The following is a 17,799-nucleotide window of genomic DNA, read 5'->3' on the forward strand; positions in this document are numbered from 1 at the left end:
TTTTTGCTAAAAAAAGCTTTGAATTAGATCGAGATGAACAAAATTTGTAGGCTTGCATAGGATGACTAGTCATCACCTCTACTGCATCCTCATGCTCAAGGTCTGTTGCAACTCCATCAGCCGATTGGTCTTCAGCTGCTTTCCTCTTTGCCTGCATGGATCAAAGCAATTTGACTTCCTCTTTTTTCAGGACCAATTAAAAGGGACCTTAATAGTACGTCTTCTTCCAATCAAAGATTTAATATTTTCCTTTTCAAAATAAACAAACACTAACAAGGAAGAACTGAAAAATGGAAGAACTGGAGGAATTGAGAAAACTGGTTCCCTAATCAAACAATATCAGCATAGTTGTTATTAATCAAATCCAAACCAAAATATTGGGATTTTCAGTTTCTCGGTGAACAAATATTGTAGAAAGGAAAATATTTGCCCCCCCTAAAATATAAATAATAAACAATAAATAAACCAATCAGCTCATGGGAGTTAAGGATTTAAGAGAGAGGAAAATTAATGAATACAAAGAACAAGTTAAAGAGGAACTAAACCACGAGATTTTGAAAAATTTTAAAAAAATTTTTTTAAAAAAAAAAAAAAACCTTCTTCTAAGCATGTAGCAAGCAACCTAACCATGTGATCACCAAGAACCTATAATAAGAAGATTTTATATAATAGCACATACAAATACAATAGGCAAATCTCAATTGGTTGAACAGATACTAGGAAAAAGAAAAGGTTACATCACCAAATACAGCAATTGAATATGACCAAGTTCTTGATATGGGCATCGTTGGGAATATTTCCATAAGTTAACCACAATCTAAAGTCACGGCTCAGAGATCGTGGCTTGCTCCTGAAAATTCAGGATTGAAGACAAGTCCTGGATCTTTGGAAGAGTCACGCTTGGAAGATAAGAAGGAGAACGTGGATCCACATCAGGCTCCTGGTAAAAAGAGATGACTGAATTTTGGCAATTAAGCAGATTCTTTTAGCAAAGGCTAACTTAAGTATCGGAGATGATCCCAGGAAGGGTCTCTTAGGTTTGCTCATTTTGCAGAATTTTTGGAGAAAGCTCGAAGAATCAAGAAGAAACGTGTCGTGTTCATGCTGTACTAAAAATTGTATAAACAGTTTGGCGCCGTTTGTGGAAACGACAATTTCTCATAAAAAGAAGAAATCCATAATGGTGATGAACACACGTTCTGGAAGCCAGAATGACCGACAGCCTATCCAACCAGAGCCGATCATTCAGAGCAATCAGCAGCCTCCACCATTTCCTCCCTCGAGAGAAGGAGAACATGATCACATAGTAGTGTTGGAAGCTCATATAGAAGCCCTGACGAGACAAAATGCAGAGTTGTTGCTTAGAAATATGTGACAGCCTCATCCCGAGATGAATTAGGATGAGCATGAGGAAGAAGAGCGTAACAACCAAGTCAATGGCCAAGGTTACCGAGAGGAGGATCGTCAAGAAGACGACCGCCAGGAAGACAATTTACGAGAAGGTGATCCCCGGGGATTAAGAAATGGAAGGCTCCAACGTCCCGAAGGCCGAGAAGAGGATGCAGGAGGCCAAAGCAAAATTCTAGCTGAGCTAGATAGAACATGCACTCGTATGGAGATGAAAAGGAAGGATAAGAGCAAGTCCCTAGCGGTGGACAGGCTCTTGTCGGGCATTGACTCGCCTTTCACTAGTCGGGTAGCAAACTACCGACTACCCGAGAAGTTCAAGGTACCTCAAATCATGAGTTATGCTGGAGACAGAGATCCACTTGATCATCTGGAGAATTTCCAAGCCCACCTAGACCTTCACCAGACATCGAATGAAGTAGCATGCCGGGCCTTCCCTCTGACTCTTTCAGGGAATGCCCGAGACTGGTTCAGGAGACTGCCCCCCAACTCAATGGACAACTTTAAGGAGTTGAGCAAGATGTTCCTAATGGAATTCCTAGCTTTCTAGACAAGAAAGAAACCCTCCGGATACTTGTTAAGACTGCACCAGCCAGCAGTGAAACTCATAAAGGGTTCGTGGCTCGGTTCAACCTAGAGAAGATGGCAGTTAAAGATCCAACCGAGGACATGGTTTATGCCTCCCTCTATCAGGGCATTTCACTCAAGGAGCCTCTAATGAGGAAGTTGGCTCGGAAGCAACCTAATAGCTTACAAGGCTTAATGGATAAGGTAGAGGAATATATCCATCAAGAAGAGACGCTGAAGTTAATGGCCAGTTCAAGACCATCCCGAGATAGGTCCCCGGGAAGGAAAAATAAAGGTTTCAGGAAAGCTATAGGAGAAGATCAGAGGCAGGTAAGGAAGCTCAAAGATTATAACTTTACACCTCTGAATGTCGAGATAACAGAAGTTCTCATGGAAATCAAGAGAGATCCGGAATATCGCCGACCACCGAGGACACCAAGTAACCCTCCTCAAAGGAATGAGGATAAGTATTGCGGTTTCTATGAGCAAAGAGGACATCTTATCAAGGGGTGTATCACCCTGAGATTGTTGATTGAGGAGCTCATAAAGAACGGCAAGCTAGTCCGGTTCTTTGGAGAGCAAAAGGAATCAGCTCGAAAATAACAGGCCCCTACATCAACAGGATTACTATCAACGAGAAGAGAGGGGTCTGGAGAACAGCCCTCAGGAGAATGAAGAAAGGAGGCAGGATCTGAGAAGTAGAAGCCCGAGGCACAAGGAGCCAAGGCAACATGAGACCCTACCCAAGATCAGGTAGAAAGGACCCTAGGAAAGCCCGAGGGAGATTTATTTATTTGCAGCAATATTTTAAGGAGCAATGTTATTTAAGTTGTAATAAAGACAAGGAGAATTCCTCATATTTTGGGAAAAAATTATTTTTTCAGAATAAAAGAATAGATCTGACTTTGGCATCAGAGCGTTCTCTGTCTAGAGAACATTGATGTCACTTCTTTTACAGGAAAGACAAAGGAGGCTCTCGGATCAGTCTTTGCCGAGAGAGAAGAGAAAATATCTCAGATCATTCCTTGCCGAGAAAGAGGCAAGACTCTCAATTAATTCTACACTGAGAGCTAGGGATAAAACCTTGTAGAGAAAACAAGGCAAGACTCTCGATTAGTCCTACACCAGGAGCCAGAGAGACAACCCTGCAGAGAAAACAAGATAGAAGGAAAGTCTCTCGGTTAGTCCTACACCGAGAGCCACGGAGACAACCCTACACAACCCTACAAAGAAAACAAGGTAGAAGGAAAGTCCCTCGGTTAGTCCAACACCGAGAGCCACGGAGACAACCCTACAAAGAAAACAAGGCAAAAGGAAAGTCTCTCGGTTAGTCCTACACCAAGAGCTAGGGAGACAACCATGCAGAGAGAAAAAGGCATAAGGAAAGACTCTTGGTTAGTCCTACACCAAAAGCCAGGGAGACAACCCTGAAGAAAAAAACAAGAAGGTTCGAGGGTCGGATTTTACCCTCAGTTCGGATTTAATTGTTGGTTTTCATAAGACAAGACTCTCGGTTAGTCCTACACCGAGAGCCAGGTAGACAACCCTGAACAAAAAACAAAAAGGTTTGGGGGGTTGGATTTTACCCTCGGTCAAATTTTACCCTCGGGCCGGATTTTATCCTCAATTTGGATTTAACCTCAGTCAAATTTTACCTTAAGTTCATATTTAACCTTCATCAAATTTAACCCTCAAATCGGATTTTACCCTCAGTTCAAATTTAACCTCGGTCAAATTTTACCCTCGGTTCAGATTTTACCCCTAGTCAAATTTTACCCTGAAGAAAAAACAAGAAGGATTCTCGCAAGCTAGGCTCCCGGGTAGTCTTATCTTGGGAAACAGGAAGGCAAGGAGACAACCCAATTAAAAACAAGGAGATAACACATTTTTTGAAGGTGCCAAGGCTTGGATATTCTGAGACACAAAATTCTTGTTACCCGAAGCCTCGGATAAGAGAATTGGGGGGTAAGTGTTGGGAATATTTCCATTAGTTAGCCACGATCTAAAGTCATGGCTCAGAAATCGTGGCTTGCCCCTGAAAATCCGGGATTGAAGATAAGTCTCAGATCTTCGGAAGAGTCACACTTGGAGGATAAGAAGAAGAACGTGGATCCCAAGAGATCCGTGATCCACGACTCTCCAACCACATCAAAAAGCCTATAAATAGGCTCAGGCTCTAGGTAAAAAGAGAGGATTGAATTTTGGCAATTAAGCTGATTCTTTAACAAATGCTAACTTAAGCATCGGAGAGGATTTCCGGAAAGGTTCCTTAGCTTTGCTCATTTTGCAAAATTCTTGGAAAAAGCCTGAAGAATCATGAAGGAACGTGTTGTACGTGTTCACGCTGTACCAGAAACTATACAAACACGCATGTTACAGAATATTGAACAAACATGAGTCACATGACCCATATAAATAAATGTTAAATAACAACAAACTAAGATGAAGAAGAAAGAAAGAAAGAAAGTCAGAAACCAGAAGAAAGAAAGCAAACCTCCTTATTCAAGAGAGAGACTCTCTCACTTCCAAAGGAAGCAGCGGAGTTGGAGGTCGAATCCAAGTGCTGCTTCTTGGCCATCAATGGAGAAAGCTGTGTACGTTCCGCAGGATATGGAGGTGGGTCAGAAAGTCGTTGGCAAGTCTTCATCGGCCAAATGTTTTAAATTAGCCTCTCAGAACTCAAACGCATTAATATTGATAACTAAATTTATAATATAATGAGAATGCTTTTTCTTTTTCTAAATTAATGCTCCGTTTGTTTCGGCGTAAAATGATTTCTGGAAAATGATTTCGGCATTTTCCAGTGTTTGGTTGGGGCGAAAATAACAGTCAACGAAAATCATTTTCGGTTTGACCATAAAAGCTTTTTTAATTTTCGGAAAACGATTTACGATTTTTAAAATCGTAAATCGTTTTCCGAAATTAAGCTCTTCGTCCTTACACGCATGTTTAATATCCGATCGTTAAAATTTAGCAATTGTCAATCATCGGGATCCAATCGGTGCCGGAGTCCGACAACATCCAGTCGCCGGAAACCTGCCGGCGCCGGAATTAGGCCACCGGAATTCTGCCAATACCGGAATCCGGCACCGGCAGACCAAATTCCGGTCGGGATATCGCCAGATTCCAGCCAAGCCGGTCGGATCTAGACGGATCCGGGTATTGATCCGGCCGGATCTGGCCAAAATGGCCGGGATCCGGCCGAATCTTGACGGATCCGGCCATTGATCCAGCCGGATCTGGCCAAAACGGCCGACATCTGGTCGGATCTAGACGGATCCGGCATTGATCCGGCCGGATCCGGAAGATTCCGGCCTGAATCCGGCCATTTTGGCCGGATCCGGTCAAACTTTCTCGCCGGATTCCGGCAACGGCAACTGGACGTTGCCGGATTCCAGCGACAATTACCAAACTCTTAGTTTTGCATTTCGTAATTTTTTCGTGCGAACCAAACACCGAAAAATATTTTCGAGAAAATCATTTTTTCTGAAAATGATTTCGTCGAAATTATTTTACGACGGAAATCATTTTACGTCGAAACAAACGGAGCATAACTTTGAGAAGACCAAGTCAAGTGACACCCACACCAGCACCTGATCACCCTAGCTATGAAACTCCGGCTGCTACTATATTCTACACGTGATCCTTTTTCCTTTTTAACATATATATATATATATATATATATATATATATATATATATATGAGAAATGTTTCTTCCACACAATTTGTAAACAAAGTCTTACGTGAGATTTTGTTTTAAACTTTTTAAAAACAAAGTGTGTACAAAAGAATCTTGCCATGTAAGACTCGGTACAAAATCTATCTAGTATGACTTACTACGAGGAGGGGTGTGGCAAAACTATAATTTTTAGGTTAGGGGTAAATTTAAAAGGAAAAAACAATTAAATGAGGTAAAAATTTTAATTTTGAAGGGTTCATTCATAAAAATATATATATTAGGTGAGTTTTTTTTTTTTTTTTTTTAAAAAAAAAAAAAAAAAAAAAAAAAATTGACACCATAACGTGGTTGCACCCAAAGACAACCACATTAAGACAAGGGGGCCAAAAAAATTGATTAACTTAAATATATGTGCTGTACTTTTTGTCCCCTAATTATATACAAGACTAGGACTCGCATCTATTTACAAGTATGAACTATATATGTGGAGCTTTTCTGAGACCATCTTGAAATCTTTAGCTCATTCTCCCTCTGTTTTTTGTTTCTTCCTTTTCCCGCCTCGGTTTGTCTCCTGGGGTAACCTCATGGATTCAGAAAAATAACTAAATAAGCTAGGTTGTTAATTACATATATAGTGTAATAGAATAGAGAAATTATAAATCAAAATAATGATATCCTTCGCATATATTTTATATTGGTTAACGTAATGTGTTTTGAGTAGGTTTTCATATTAAAAAAAAAACATTTAAAACATGATATGTTAATCGGCTTGAAATAAGTGTAAATAATTGCATTACTCTTCTGACTTCATTCCTACACATTTACCTCACTCTCCTCTTTTTTCCCATTTGTAGCGGTAAAGATCCACCCCCATTCTTTACCTGTTATTTTTTCCCTGTTTTTCTATTTTGTTGGTTGTACTTAAAAACAAAAAAACAAAACAAAACAAAACAAAACAAAAAACACATTTATCTCACTTTCCTTCTTTCCCCTCCCCCCCCCCCCCCCCCTTTTTTGTTTTTTTTGTTTTTTTTGTTTTTTTTTTTTTTTAAAGATGATCAGTTTCTAATAAGATATTTTAATTTAACATTGATTTTAAGATAACATTGAGATTGTAACAAAGTACTAACATTTCTTCCAATTGAGATTCTTGATACTATTCTTGTTTTCTCCGGTTCACCTGCGCAACTTGTTTTGGCAACGAATCTTGTTCGTACAGGGGGCTCTCTCTTGGTCCCCTATAATTTTTCCTACAGAAATTATAAGAGATTCAAAACTTTCTATATAATAGAGCAGTTTTAAAATATTTTGATCAAAAACCTTACATTCCAATTTACATTTAGAATGCAATGATCAAATATTAACATCCGTACATGCATATCCTGTCCAACGATTTTACCTACTTTACCTAATTTTTATTTGTGTATTAAACTATAATTTTTTATTAGGTATAAACATATGTGGGAATTTGAGCATAAGGACAACGTGGCAAATAAGAAAGGGCACGGCAAGGTGATGTCGTACAAGTTTACCTAACCCTGTAGATTATTTAATTTTTTTGTCTCTTGGGGGAGGCGGATATTATTTAGAATATGTGCATGGTGAATGTGACGTACATTGTCTTCCTCCAACAATTATATTCTCTCTTGTCCTTTGGCCTAATGAGTTGATAGGATCGGGTTATTTGAATGTTTGGTTTGATTTGGGTCACTCTCAGGAGCCTACCTTTTTTGTATTAATTAGACCGTTAACTTCTTCCTTTCAGATTAAAAGTGAGAACAATCTATTGAAAATACTACGTGAAAAGTCTAGAGACCTAACTCAATCTCAAAATACGCTTTGAAAAATGAGAAAATAAATTACCAAAATACTTTTTAGTATGAACATGATAATTGATGACTTTTACCGTAAAAAGTAAGAGAGGAAGAATAGGAAAAAAAAAAAAAAAAAAAAAAAAAAAAAAAAAAAAAAAAAGAAAGAAAGAGAAGAATAAGAATATATATGGGGGCCCAGCCTTTTAGGTTTTTCACATACGACCCATAATAGTTCTAAAGCACTAGAAAATAAATGATTGAGGATATTCAATATTAGAGAATTATTTAAATAGGCTTTTAATTGATTTTAGTTGTATGAAATGTTAATGAAGGTGTTGGGTGCATCGATTTGCAATGTAAAACTAGGATTAATATATTAGGCTTTCGAGGAATTAGGTCTAAACCAAATGGAGCATGAATTGTTTTAAGGATTAAGGGAAAATAAGTAAAGAATGATGGGTTTTGTTTTAGAGTCAATAACCCTAGACGGAAGTGAGAATAACGGATTGAAAGTGTTAGTAGAGAAAGCAAAGGGGTTAGGGTTTTGGTTGGAAGTGGTATCAAGCACCTAAGGGAATTGAACGCAAACACTAATTAAGGTGGAGATGCCTTTCTATTTTTCAGAAAACCTTTTCCGCCGAGAGTGGCCGTGGGTGCATGGCTATCTCATTCAAAGTAGGTGAAGGTCACCGAAATAAAATAGGTCGAAGCTATCTCATTCGAATGCGAACTAAAGTTTTACAATCGTCACACAGTGATGTACGTTTGAATGAGGTTCGAGCATGGTTGTGAACGTGGGTTTCTAACCTCTCCATTAACAAGCATACCTTAAATGATCAGCTTCTAAATCTCCATTATAGTCCTATACTATCTTCAATGGACATAAAGATATATTAATTAAATGAGATAATGGGTGTCCATGCTATACTATTCATATGGGCATTGCTTTAAGTTTTGAATATAAAATTTGTTTCCACTCCAATTGGTAAGGGCAACTTTCCGGCAGAGCAAGATTGACCGTCAGATTGAAAAGCCATGGCCCATGTGATTGGTAATGTGAAGTAGTCTTGGCCAATCACTTTACATGGTTGTCCTAAAAAAAAACAGGTTCTTCCAGGTAGCCGCCGTCTCCTTGGAACTATCCCTCTCTTTTGTTACTTTCTTTTCTGTGTGGGGGAATATATATATATATATATATATATATATATATATATATATGGTCCACATCATTGTAAAAGTTGAAGATACACTAGCGCAACAGTTTGGTCCTTTAGATAATTATATGTTATTTTCTGTGATTGAAAAGGTGAAGATAATATATATATATATATATTAAGAAGAAGAAGAATGAACAAAAACTCTGTATAAAGAGACAAGCAAAACTTATCTGCAGCCGGTCGATGCACAACTACATGCAACTCGGGCCCCGCCATTAGAGCACTCTTAACGGTTTCATTAAAATAGTTTTTTAACCATTTTGAAAAGGTAATTTGGTGAAAATATATAAAAACTATTCTCAACAACCTCACTATTATAATTAAAAATTTACAATAAAATTATTAAAAAATTATAAAAATTTGATCATTTATCTCTCTTCGCTTTTTTTTCTTTTTTTTTTTTGAACTTTTTCCTCTCATGTACAACTCTATTTTGTTATGTAATATTTTAGGCTAAAATGTATTCTTTTTTTCTTTTTCTTTTTTTTTTTTTCTCTTAAACTACAATATTTTTACACTTTAGACATCCAATATCGTACAAATTTCTTGTTCACATATTCCAACAGGTTTTGTGGAATTAAAGGGGTATGTTTAGGTAGCATTTTATTTTTATTATTTTTTAAAAATAGGTTTGAATAGGTTTTTTAAATTCAAATTCTACTCAAGTTTTATAAAACTTTTTTCAATTTTATCTCGAGTTCTCTAAACCATTCAAATATAATTTTAACAAACAAATTTTCTTGGTATTCGCAATTTTAAATACAGTAAAAAATAATACAAAATTTTAAAAGAACCCAACAGTTTAAAAGCCTCTCGGCTAAACTTTCTCTTCTCTCTCCTGATTCCAACCACACCTTGCCTTTCTGTCGACGAGGAGGAGGGGGTACTTCCCATCCCCTCCTCCTCGAAGGAACCTTATGCTTGCTTGAAGGCCTTACTGGTCTTCTTGGAGGATACTTATGCTTCCTTGAAGGCTTTACCAGTCTTCTTGGAGGATTTTTCTATTTCCTTGAAGGCCTTACCAGCCTTCTTGGAAGCCATATCCACCTCTTCAGAGGTTTTATCTTTCAATAACAGCTACATCGGCTTCTCCTCCTTTACCCATCCGTTGGATTCTGCTTCCCCCCACAGTTCCCTTTGGCGGATTTGTCTTTTTCTTGAAGTTTTTGGATTTGGGTTTTTCAAACTTAGACTTGACAATTTTTGAAAGCCCCACCCTCAGACACGCCATTCCATCGTGCTCCTTGGCTTCTTCGCTTCCCTTTGCCACCGATCCCACCTCCATCCCGCCAGTGCGTGGCCCACATGCGCCTGCAAGTAGATCTTACTCGCTAGCGCGTGGGTCTTACGCGCCAAAGTGTTGATTGTCATCCTCCTCCGTGTGAGCTCCTCTTCCGCCGATGCTGCTACTGTTTTGTGGTTTTTGTAATTTCTTTGTTGTATTTCTGTTGTTTTCCCACACTTTTGTAGATGTTTTGCTGTTTGTCTTTTGTGGTTTGGGTTATAGTCTCTCAGCTCCTTTGCAGGCTAATCTGTTGGTGGAGACTATTGTTTTTATTTTCGTTCTTTTGCAACTATTCCTCTCCGATTTTTGGTAGTGTTTCCTCAGCAACAACTATCTCACGGTGGTTATTATTTTTAAACCGCCTTGTACGGCCCCAGGACAGGCCCAACTTGTTTTTGGTTCTTTTGAACTCATACATAATCACCATTAATTGCTTACTGTTTTATTGTCTTTTCTGTTAAGGTTTGGTTGATCTGTAGATTAATCTCTTCCCCTTTCCCCATATTTGAATAGAAAAAAAAAAAAAACAAAAAACAAAAAAAAAAAAAACAAAATATGACCAATAAAATAAGACAAATATTCAAAAATATGACTAATGGGAAAAGACAAACATTCAAAAAAAATTAAATAAAGAACGAAAAAAGAAATATGAAAAAATATTAATTAAATGAAATAGTGAATAATTAAAATAATTAGGGTACATTAAAAAAGTAACTCACCAAAAAAACAACTTTAAAAAGTAAAATGTGATGAAACTACTAAAAATACTCTTAAAACATATAACGAACTTAAAAAGAGGTTGGGCCAAAAACATGGTTTTCAAGTCTAGTAAAATTAAATATGAAGAAAAAAAAAAAAAAAGTGATGGTTCAACTGAGTTCAACCCAGCGGGCCTTGTTGAATTCGGATGCCACTGACCCGTTATCCTTCCACTGCCAAGAGCGGGAGGTAAACGCTGCTCTGTGAAACCAGCCTCACGCAGAACCCTCCGCTCTAGGAACCACGTGACCCAGAGCCTACGCACAAGCCACATGGATCAACTCTTGGCTTGGAACGGACAGGCCAGCAAATAGCAACCAGAATCCGACCAGTTGGGCTGGGCCAGAGTCCCATCACAATAATGCCCCTACACAGGTTATAGGCTCGCGTTACTAAGCCCGGCGAACAATCATCTCACACAAGTGCGTTATAAAGCGCAGAAGTTTGTTCCTTCTGAGCAATGTGGGACTGAGGTACGTTGTGGTGTTGGGAAATTCTCGCGAAATGGGTCATAATGTCTTGTCGCCTCGATCACCTTCTTCGAGAATCGAGGCTTCGCAGTAAATCATAAAGAATGGCCAACAACTGGCATCAGACTTGAGCATTTACGGTTGTTCATCCAAGAAAAAAATACTGATTTGGTGTGGTGCATTATACAATAAAAATCCTCAACCTATTTCCATTCGAAATTTCGCCTCTTGTATGATAGCATGTAATTAATTACATCTACTGCTTTATCGTCTCATATAATATCAAAAGTTTTATGAATTTATTTTATACAGCTGCTAATAATAGGAACTGGCATATTCCATATTCCAAGGAATTTATGGTGCAAATTAAAATTGAACAATTTTAAAAAATAAATAAATAATACTTCGCTTAACATAAAATATGTTATTTATCAAAAATTAAATGTCTCGTAACACAAATAAAGTGGGCTTAGGATAAGCCATGATTTTCGTGTTTTGCCATAAACTAAAGGTTAATACTTAAATAATCACTCCATTTCCTTGCCCCCTAGAACTCAATAAAATAAATAAAAAATATTTATTGTCACATAAATATATGAAACTTGGATATACCAATTAGCTATTTGAATTGTTAGTATTTTTTATAGATAATTTGACAGAATTTATGTTAGACATTAGTACCCAAATAAATTTTGGACTAATGAACTATTTATCCAGACATGTAAATTTTATGTAAACTCTTTTATATTAACCGCTCAAATTATTACCAATGCAAGGCAATTATTTCATAAAATGTTAATGTACAATGAAAAAGTAAAGAGATTAGGATTCTCTATAATTATTTGTTAGAATATGAGAGAATTCGAACAGGTAATTGTGAGAAACCACTTATGAGACCCACCAGACCAAATAAAAATTGGAATGTCTAATCATTTATCCGGTCAGGCGAATTTCATAAATAATCTCTCACAATCACTTGCTTAGATTCTCCCAAATTTAAAATAAATAATTATGAAGAATTCTAATTATAAGCAAAAGAGGATGGATAAAAAGTTAATAGGGTAGCCCACATGAGTCTGACAATGACATCATCCAGACAAAAAACTTATGACCACAATTTTGATTAAACTTGTTACTTTTTGACTGAGAAGACGTTCAAATACTTCTGGAAGTTTTACATGTTTCCAATTGACCCAGCCAAAAAATGTGATAGATATCCTTTGCTAATTTATTCATGCACCCAGCCGGCCATCATCCCTAGCTACTTAAAACACATTTGGTCATGGTCTTGATTGGTTGACCAGACCAGCTTTTAGGAACATTAGGACTGGTGGCTAAAATAACTTGTTAAGGTGACAATTTGAAAGTAATCAATCATTTGAAATAGTTGTGTGCCAAGTCTACCCCAATGATTTACAGTTTGTTTGTAAACTCTAGCCTATATTTCTCTTTGTAACGGGATTGATATTTTGGTGAGTTTTTTAGAGTGCGTTTGTAATAACGATTTTATAGACAATAAGTGCGATTTTAAATCAAATCGCAGAACATAAATTGTTCGGGGAACTGCGTTTTTAAAAATTGCGATTTGAAAACGCAGAAAATTTGCTTTTTCAAATCACATGTAAGCTGGTGCTTTTTTGAGAACGCAAAATTTTAAAGGATTTTTTTCAAATTGCACATTTTAAAATCGTTACTTAAAATTATACTTTTTGAAATCGCAAACCCAAATGAACCCTTAAATGAGTTCATTTATATAGTATATTGAGACACATACAATCTAAAAGTCTAAGTATATGTGTTTGAGCCCAACTGTACTATGTTAATCACTCACGCTTCTTACATATTTTTAATGCTTGACTTAGTCGTTTTTACACTCACTTGTATATTCCACACTACTCTGGAGTCTCAAGCTTTGCTATTAAGGATTGCCACGAATTTTCCCTAGCGGAAATACGATTTTAATTAAAATTTTAACTCTAACTCACTAAGTTGTGTTTGTGTCGAATTTACTTATCATTTAAATAATTATTAGTCCTAATCTCACTGCCTTGAAAGTCATGGCCACTTTCTCTTTTCTTTTCTTTTTTTTTTTTTTTTTTTTTGGCTTATCTTCTCTCACTGTCTCACCTCCTTTGGCTATAAAAGTCATGACTTTGTCCAAGTTGTCTGGGATTGGACAAAAAAGTGTCATAATATATATATATATATATATATATATGTCACGACTGCAAGTCTGCAACTGATTTCATAATTTTATTTAGTTGGTTGATATATAATTAGATGATATAGTAATAAAAATTAACTGTTAAATCAAAACTCGTTAAAAAAAAATTAATAATTAATTTTTATTATCATATGCATTATCTCAATTATATTACAATTATATGGTAATGTTTTAAATAATTAAAATAAATTTTTGTTCTCTCCATTATTTATATATCTATTTGTCTATTGAATTATGTGGACCCACTTCATGACTTTTTGACCAGGCTAAAGGTAAATATAAAAAACCTTCGCGTATATTTGACTAAAGGTATATATTTGACTTTTTGAATCAATTGCCTTGCAGATGTTTGGCTGCAGCCTTTGGCGACAAAAATAGGTGGACAGTGTAAAAGAAAAAAAAAATTAAAAAATTAAAAATTAAAAATAAAAATAATAATAAAAATCATTACATGTATTTTCTATCGAGTTTTTTTTTTTTTTTAACATGTCCACACAAGAGGAAGGAGTGATAATTCGAACTAAAAACCTCCGCTTTATAAGACGTGATCCCCAACCGATTGAACTACCCCTTAAAAACAATCCAACGAGCTGTAAAAAAGGCAAGAACGGCCGTTGCAATATGTAGTATGTCATTACAATGGACAGCCAGTAGCTTTGGCACACAGCGAAGATCCGAAGTGAATTACTCGACCAATTAGGAATATAAATTAGTACACGTGTTGTCCACTTGTCTCGATGGACTACAAAATCTAGGTCCCACTTCGTAATTGGAAGTTGAATCCTCAATTATCTCAAAATTTTACAGAAGAAACTGTCTAAGATTGACTATCCAAGAAGCTGGTCATTTTACCCATATGAATTTTCAGTATTTTGCTATTTGAATTGCTGGACAGTAAATGTGAGAGAATTTTTTATAGAATTTACCTATTTAAACATATGGACAGACAATTTAGACAAGTGAGCCCCATATTAACTTTCGCATCTTTGCTATGTAAATTACTAAGAGTATCTCCAATAGAATGAGCAAATGACTGACAATAGTCAAATTATATTTCGTCTTCAGGAAAATAAGCAAAATACAAAAAACAGTAATTAAAATAGAGAACTGTACTTTTTCAATAACTACTTAAACTATTATTACTGAAGATAGGCTAAGAATCGAACAACAAAATTGCTAGTAATTTAATCTCATTTCCCCCCTGCCTCTCAAATACCAGAATGAAAAATACAGAAAAGAGAAGATGCATGCTGGGGACAGTGCTGATCATTCAGCAAGTACAAGGACTAGCACTCTCAGATATACTCAAAAGTTCCTCCAAATAGTCTGCCCCCAAATCCTCAAACACCACCATATTTTCCACCCTCTTCCCCTCTTTCTTCTTCTTACACTTTGACTTCCTCTTCATGGAGTACCTATTTTTCAATTCCAAAACCGGCGAGCACCCCTCCTCATAACCATACTTCATCTGGTGAAGTGACTCATGAACTTTCTCGGCCGGGAAATTGAGAACAGCCAACGAACCCCTCAGTGCAAATGCAGCTTGATCGTAGGCCAAAGCCGCGGCCTCGGCCGTGTCAAAAGTTCCTAGCCAAACCCTAACACCACGCCTTGAAGAATCCCTTATCTCCGCTGCATATTTTCCCCAAGGCCGCCGTCGAACCCCTCGGAAGGATACTTCTTCCTTCACAGGCTCCTCTTCAATACTGGCTCTTGAATTCACCTCCTCGTGATCTTTGACATGAACGGAGGATGTGATTTCGGATGAGTCGTTAGTAGCAGCTAAGACACCGTATAGAAGCATTTCTTGGGAGTCATTTTCATTGAAAGGAAGGGATTGGTGTTCGAAATTGTACATGGAATTCCACGACAAAGATTCCAGCGAGGCAAACGAAGAAGACTGGGAGGAGAATTCGGAAAACGGGTGACGAAAGAATGAAGAATCCATGTTGAATTGAATGCTTTCTTTCTGTTTAGTGAGTGGTTACTTGATCATGCAGAAAATACTTGAAAGAGTGGGGGCTTTATATAGGGGCAAATTAAAGGGAGGGAAAATGACAGGTTCAAATAATGAGGAGGAGCAAAGATACAAAGAGTGTGATAAGGACGGAAAGAGGGATGAATTACATGAACATTTGAGTGGCAATACAAAATGTCGTAATTTGTGGGCCCCAGAGATTTGTGTATGTGCACGTGGGTCAAAGGAATTGAGGGCATGGCGGCCAGGTCCAGGTGAAAATTTTAGTGTGACGTCAGCACGATGATTCCATTGGAGGGGGATTTGTCCACTTGCAGTGGGCAAACTCTTTAAAGCCCCGTTTTGTCCTTGTCATCTCCCATTCTGTGGTAACTGTGATAAGACTATGGCCATGCCATGCAATATGAGGTTGACACTACAGTGGAAAAAAAAGGCTCAATCCATCTTAGAAACTCCGGTGGGGAAATACAAAACAAATAATAATAATATTCAGGCGGCCAAAACATTGATGGTACTAAAAAAAAAAGTGTCGGCAAAAATTTAGGGCTTTGAAAATAAGGTGTTAGGATAAATAAAAGACGATGCACAAATCAACTGTAGAGAAATATTAACAATTACTTACGCATATTTTTATAATTTATCGACGTTTAACTCAATCATCGGGAAATAATTAAACGACTACATTAAAATACTTGCATTTTTTCTTGGCCCTTTTACAAAATTCAGACAGATTTGTAATTCACAAGCCTTTTTAACCGATATAAGCTTCTAAATATGTCGGTGTTTTATAAACGCCGGCGTCGTATAAAAGTATCAGCATTTTGTAAACGCTGCTAATTTGTTGGAGTTTACAAACCACCAATAAATTGTAAATCTCGAAATAATTTTTTTTTTTAGGTGTGTTTAATTAACCTTGAAACTATTTGTAGTCGGTTTGAGTATTGAATTTTCTGATTTTTAAGAAGATCGGGGTGGAAAGAACGATCGATGTGGGTGATCAAGAGTTCGATGAAACCCTAAGTCATGAACGTTCGATTTAGCTAGTACTCAAATGATCAATAGACGGTTATAACAACTTGGATGTAGACTATATATCCCATTCTTTTGAGCGTGCATAAGTTTGTTTTAAATGTTGATCATTGATACTTAATTAGGCCTCATTTCGTCATTCTCAGCCTCCATAAACCTTTAGAGTGAGAGAGATAAGAGAAAAGTCGAATCTTGAGGGCTTTCACTCAAGATGAAGCAATCAGCTCTACTTATCTTGTTAATCTTGCATTTGTTCATCGTTTCTAGTTTGATTTTATTTGCTCTACTAGTTGTATAGTCTTTAGATCGTAGATTTGCTATAACATTCGGTAGATTGTGTTATTAGCTTATTTCAATGGAGTTATGTAGGATTTGTTGGTTAGATGATGTAGGTATGCGGTTTAATTACCGTGTGATATTGGGTACGTTATTTAAAGTATTTATGTTGTCTTTTGAATCAAATTAAGCTAACTCTTAACTTTAAATCCCATGAGCAAGCTTAATTACGAGAACGTGGCTCTTGTGGATAATATATGGAAGGCTCCTCCTACAGGCTTTCTAAAAGCCAATAGGAATCATTCTTTATCATATATGCTGTCATTAGCAATGATAGCTAGTGGTAAGATTTTGACTGTTTTTACAACCATACTCAACTCCATGGAAGTGAATTTAAGAGAAGCAAAAGATGCTCTCCTAGCATCAAATTTGTCACCCTCCTATAATAAAATTCCTCTTATTTTGGATGGAGACTATTTGATTGTCATTATGACCATTATCAATTGACTGGCAAATTGGTTCGATCAGTTATCAAACATGTCATTTCAGCTCTTTCTTCTTTGTGGTTCTGGTAAGCACATAAAGTGGGAAGGTAGTCCAACTATAGAACTCATATTTTTGCCTAATATAATGGGCTGCTGCTCACAAGTTTTTTGGTTTTAATTATTTCCTCTACGTAATTCCCCTTTGTTATCTGCTTTGTAACTCTTTGATGTGCTTCCCTCCATCTTGTATTATTAAAAAAAAAAAAAAAAAAAAAGGGGAAAAAACTCTACTTACCCGCTTCGATGTATCACGGGTTTAGCAATGTCTCCGTCGAATTATGAAAATGTTGCAATGATGATATTATATTTTTCAGCTCATTTTAATGTCACCCCTATATTAAGATTTTTTGGTTAAATCCTAGCAAAGAATGCCGAAATAACCAAAATACTGTTTTATTTTAAAAAAAAAAAAAAAGGGGGGGAGAAAATTGCCGGTCCCCAGCGACCCAAGGCCACGACATGGGCTAGTTAATTAGGGTCTATTTTAGGTTTTCTTTTACTTTTATCTTTTTTTTAAAAAAAAAAAAAAAAAAAAAAAAAAAAAAAAA

The 17,799-nt window shown here is 36.7% G+C and overlaps 1 protein-coding gene and 1 long non-coding RNA gene across 2 annotated transcripts; both read right to left on the reverse strand.

Moving 5' to 3' along the window:
- Positions 1-6,184: 6,184 nt before the first annotated feature.
- Positions 6,185-8,607, reverse strand: LOC133851220 (uncharacterized). Its single transcript, XR_009895769.1, has 3 exons — positions 8,397-8,607; positions 6,785-6,904; positions 6,185-6,225 (listed from the first exon to the last, which is right to left on the reverse strand). It is a non-coding gene; the product is annotated as an uncharacterized LOC133851220 (long non-coding RNA).
- A 5,993-nt stretch (positions 8,608-14,600) lies between these two features.
- Positions 14,601-15,407, reverse strand: LOC133852145 (ethylene-response factor C3-like). The gene has a single exon (XM_062288827.1). The coding sequence runs from the start codon at positions 15,369-15,371 to the stop codon at positions 14,694-14,696; it is 678 nt and encodes a 225-aa protein (XP_062144811.1). The 5' UTR covers positions 15,372-15,407; the 3' UTR covers positions 14,601-14,693.
- Between the last annotated feature and the right edge of the window lie 2,392 nt (positions 15,408-17,799).

Source organism: Alnus glutinosa, chromosome 12, assembly GCF_958979055.1.
Source record: "Alnus glutinosa chromosome 12, dhAlnGlut1.1, whole genome shotgun sequence".
Taxonomy (NCBI): domain Eukaryota; kingdom Viridiplantae; phylum Streptophyta; class Magnoliopsida; order Fagales; family Betulaceae; genus Alnus; species Alnus glutinosa.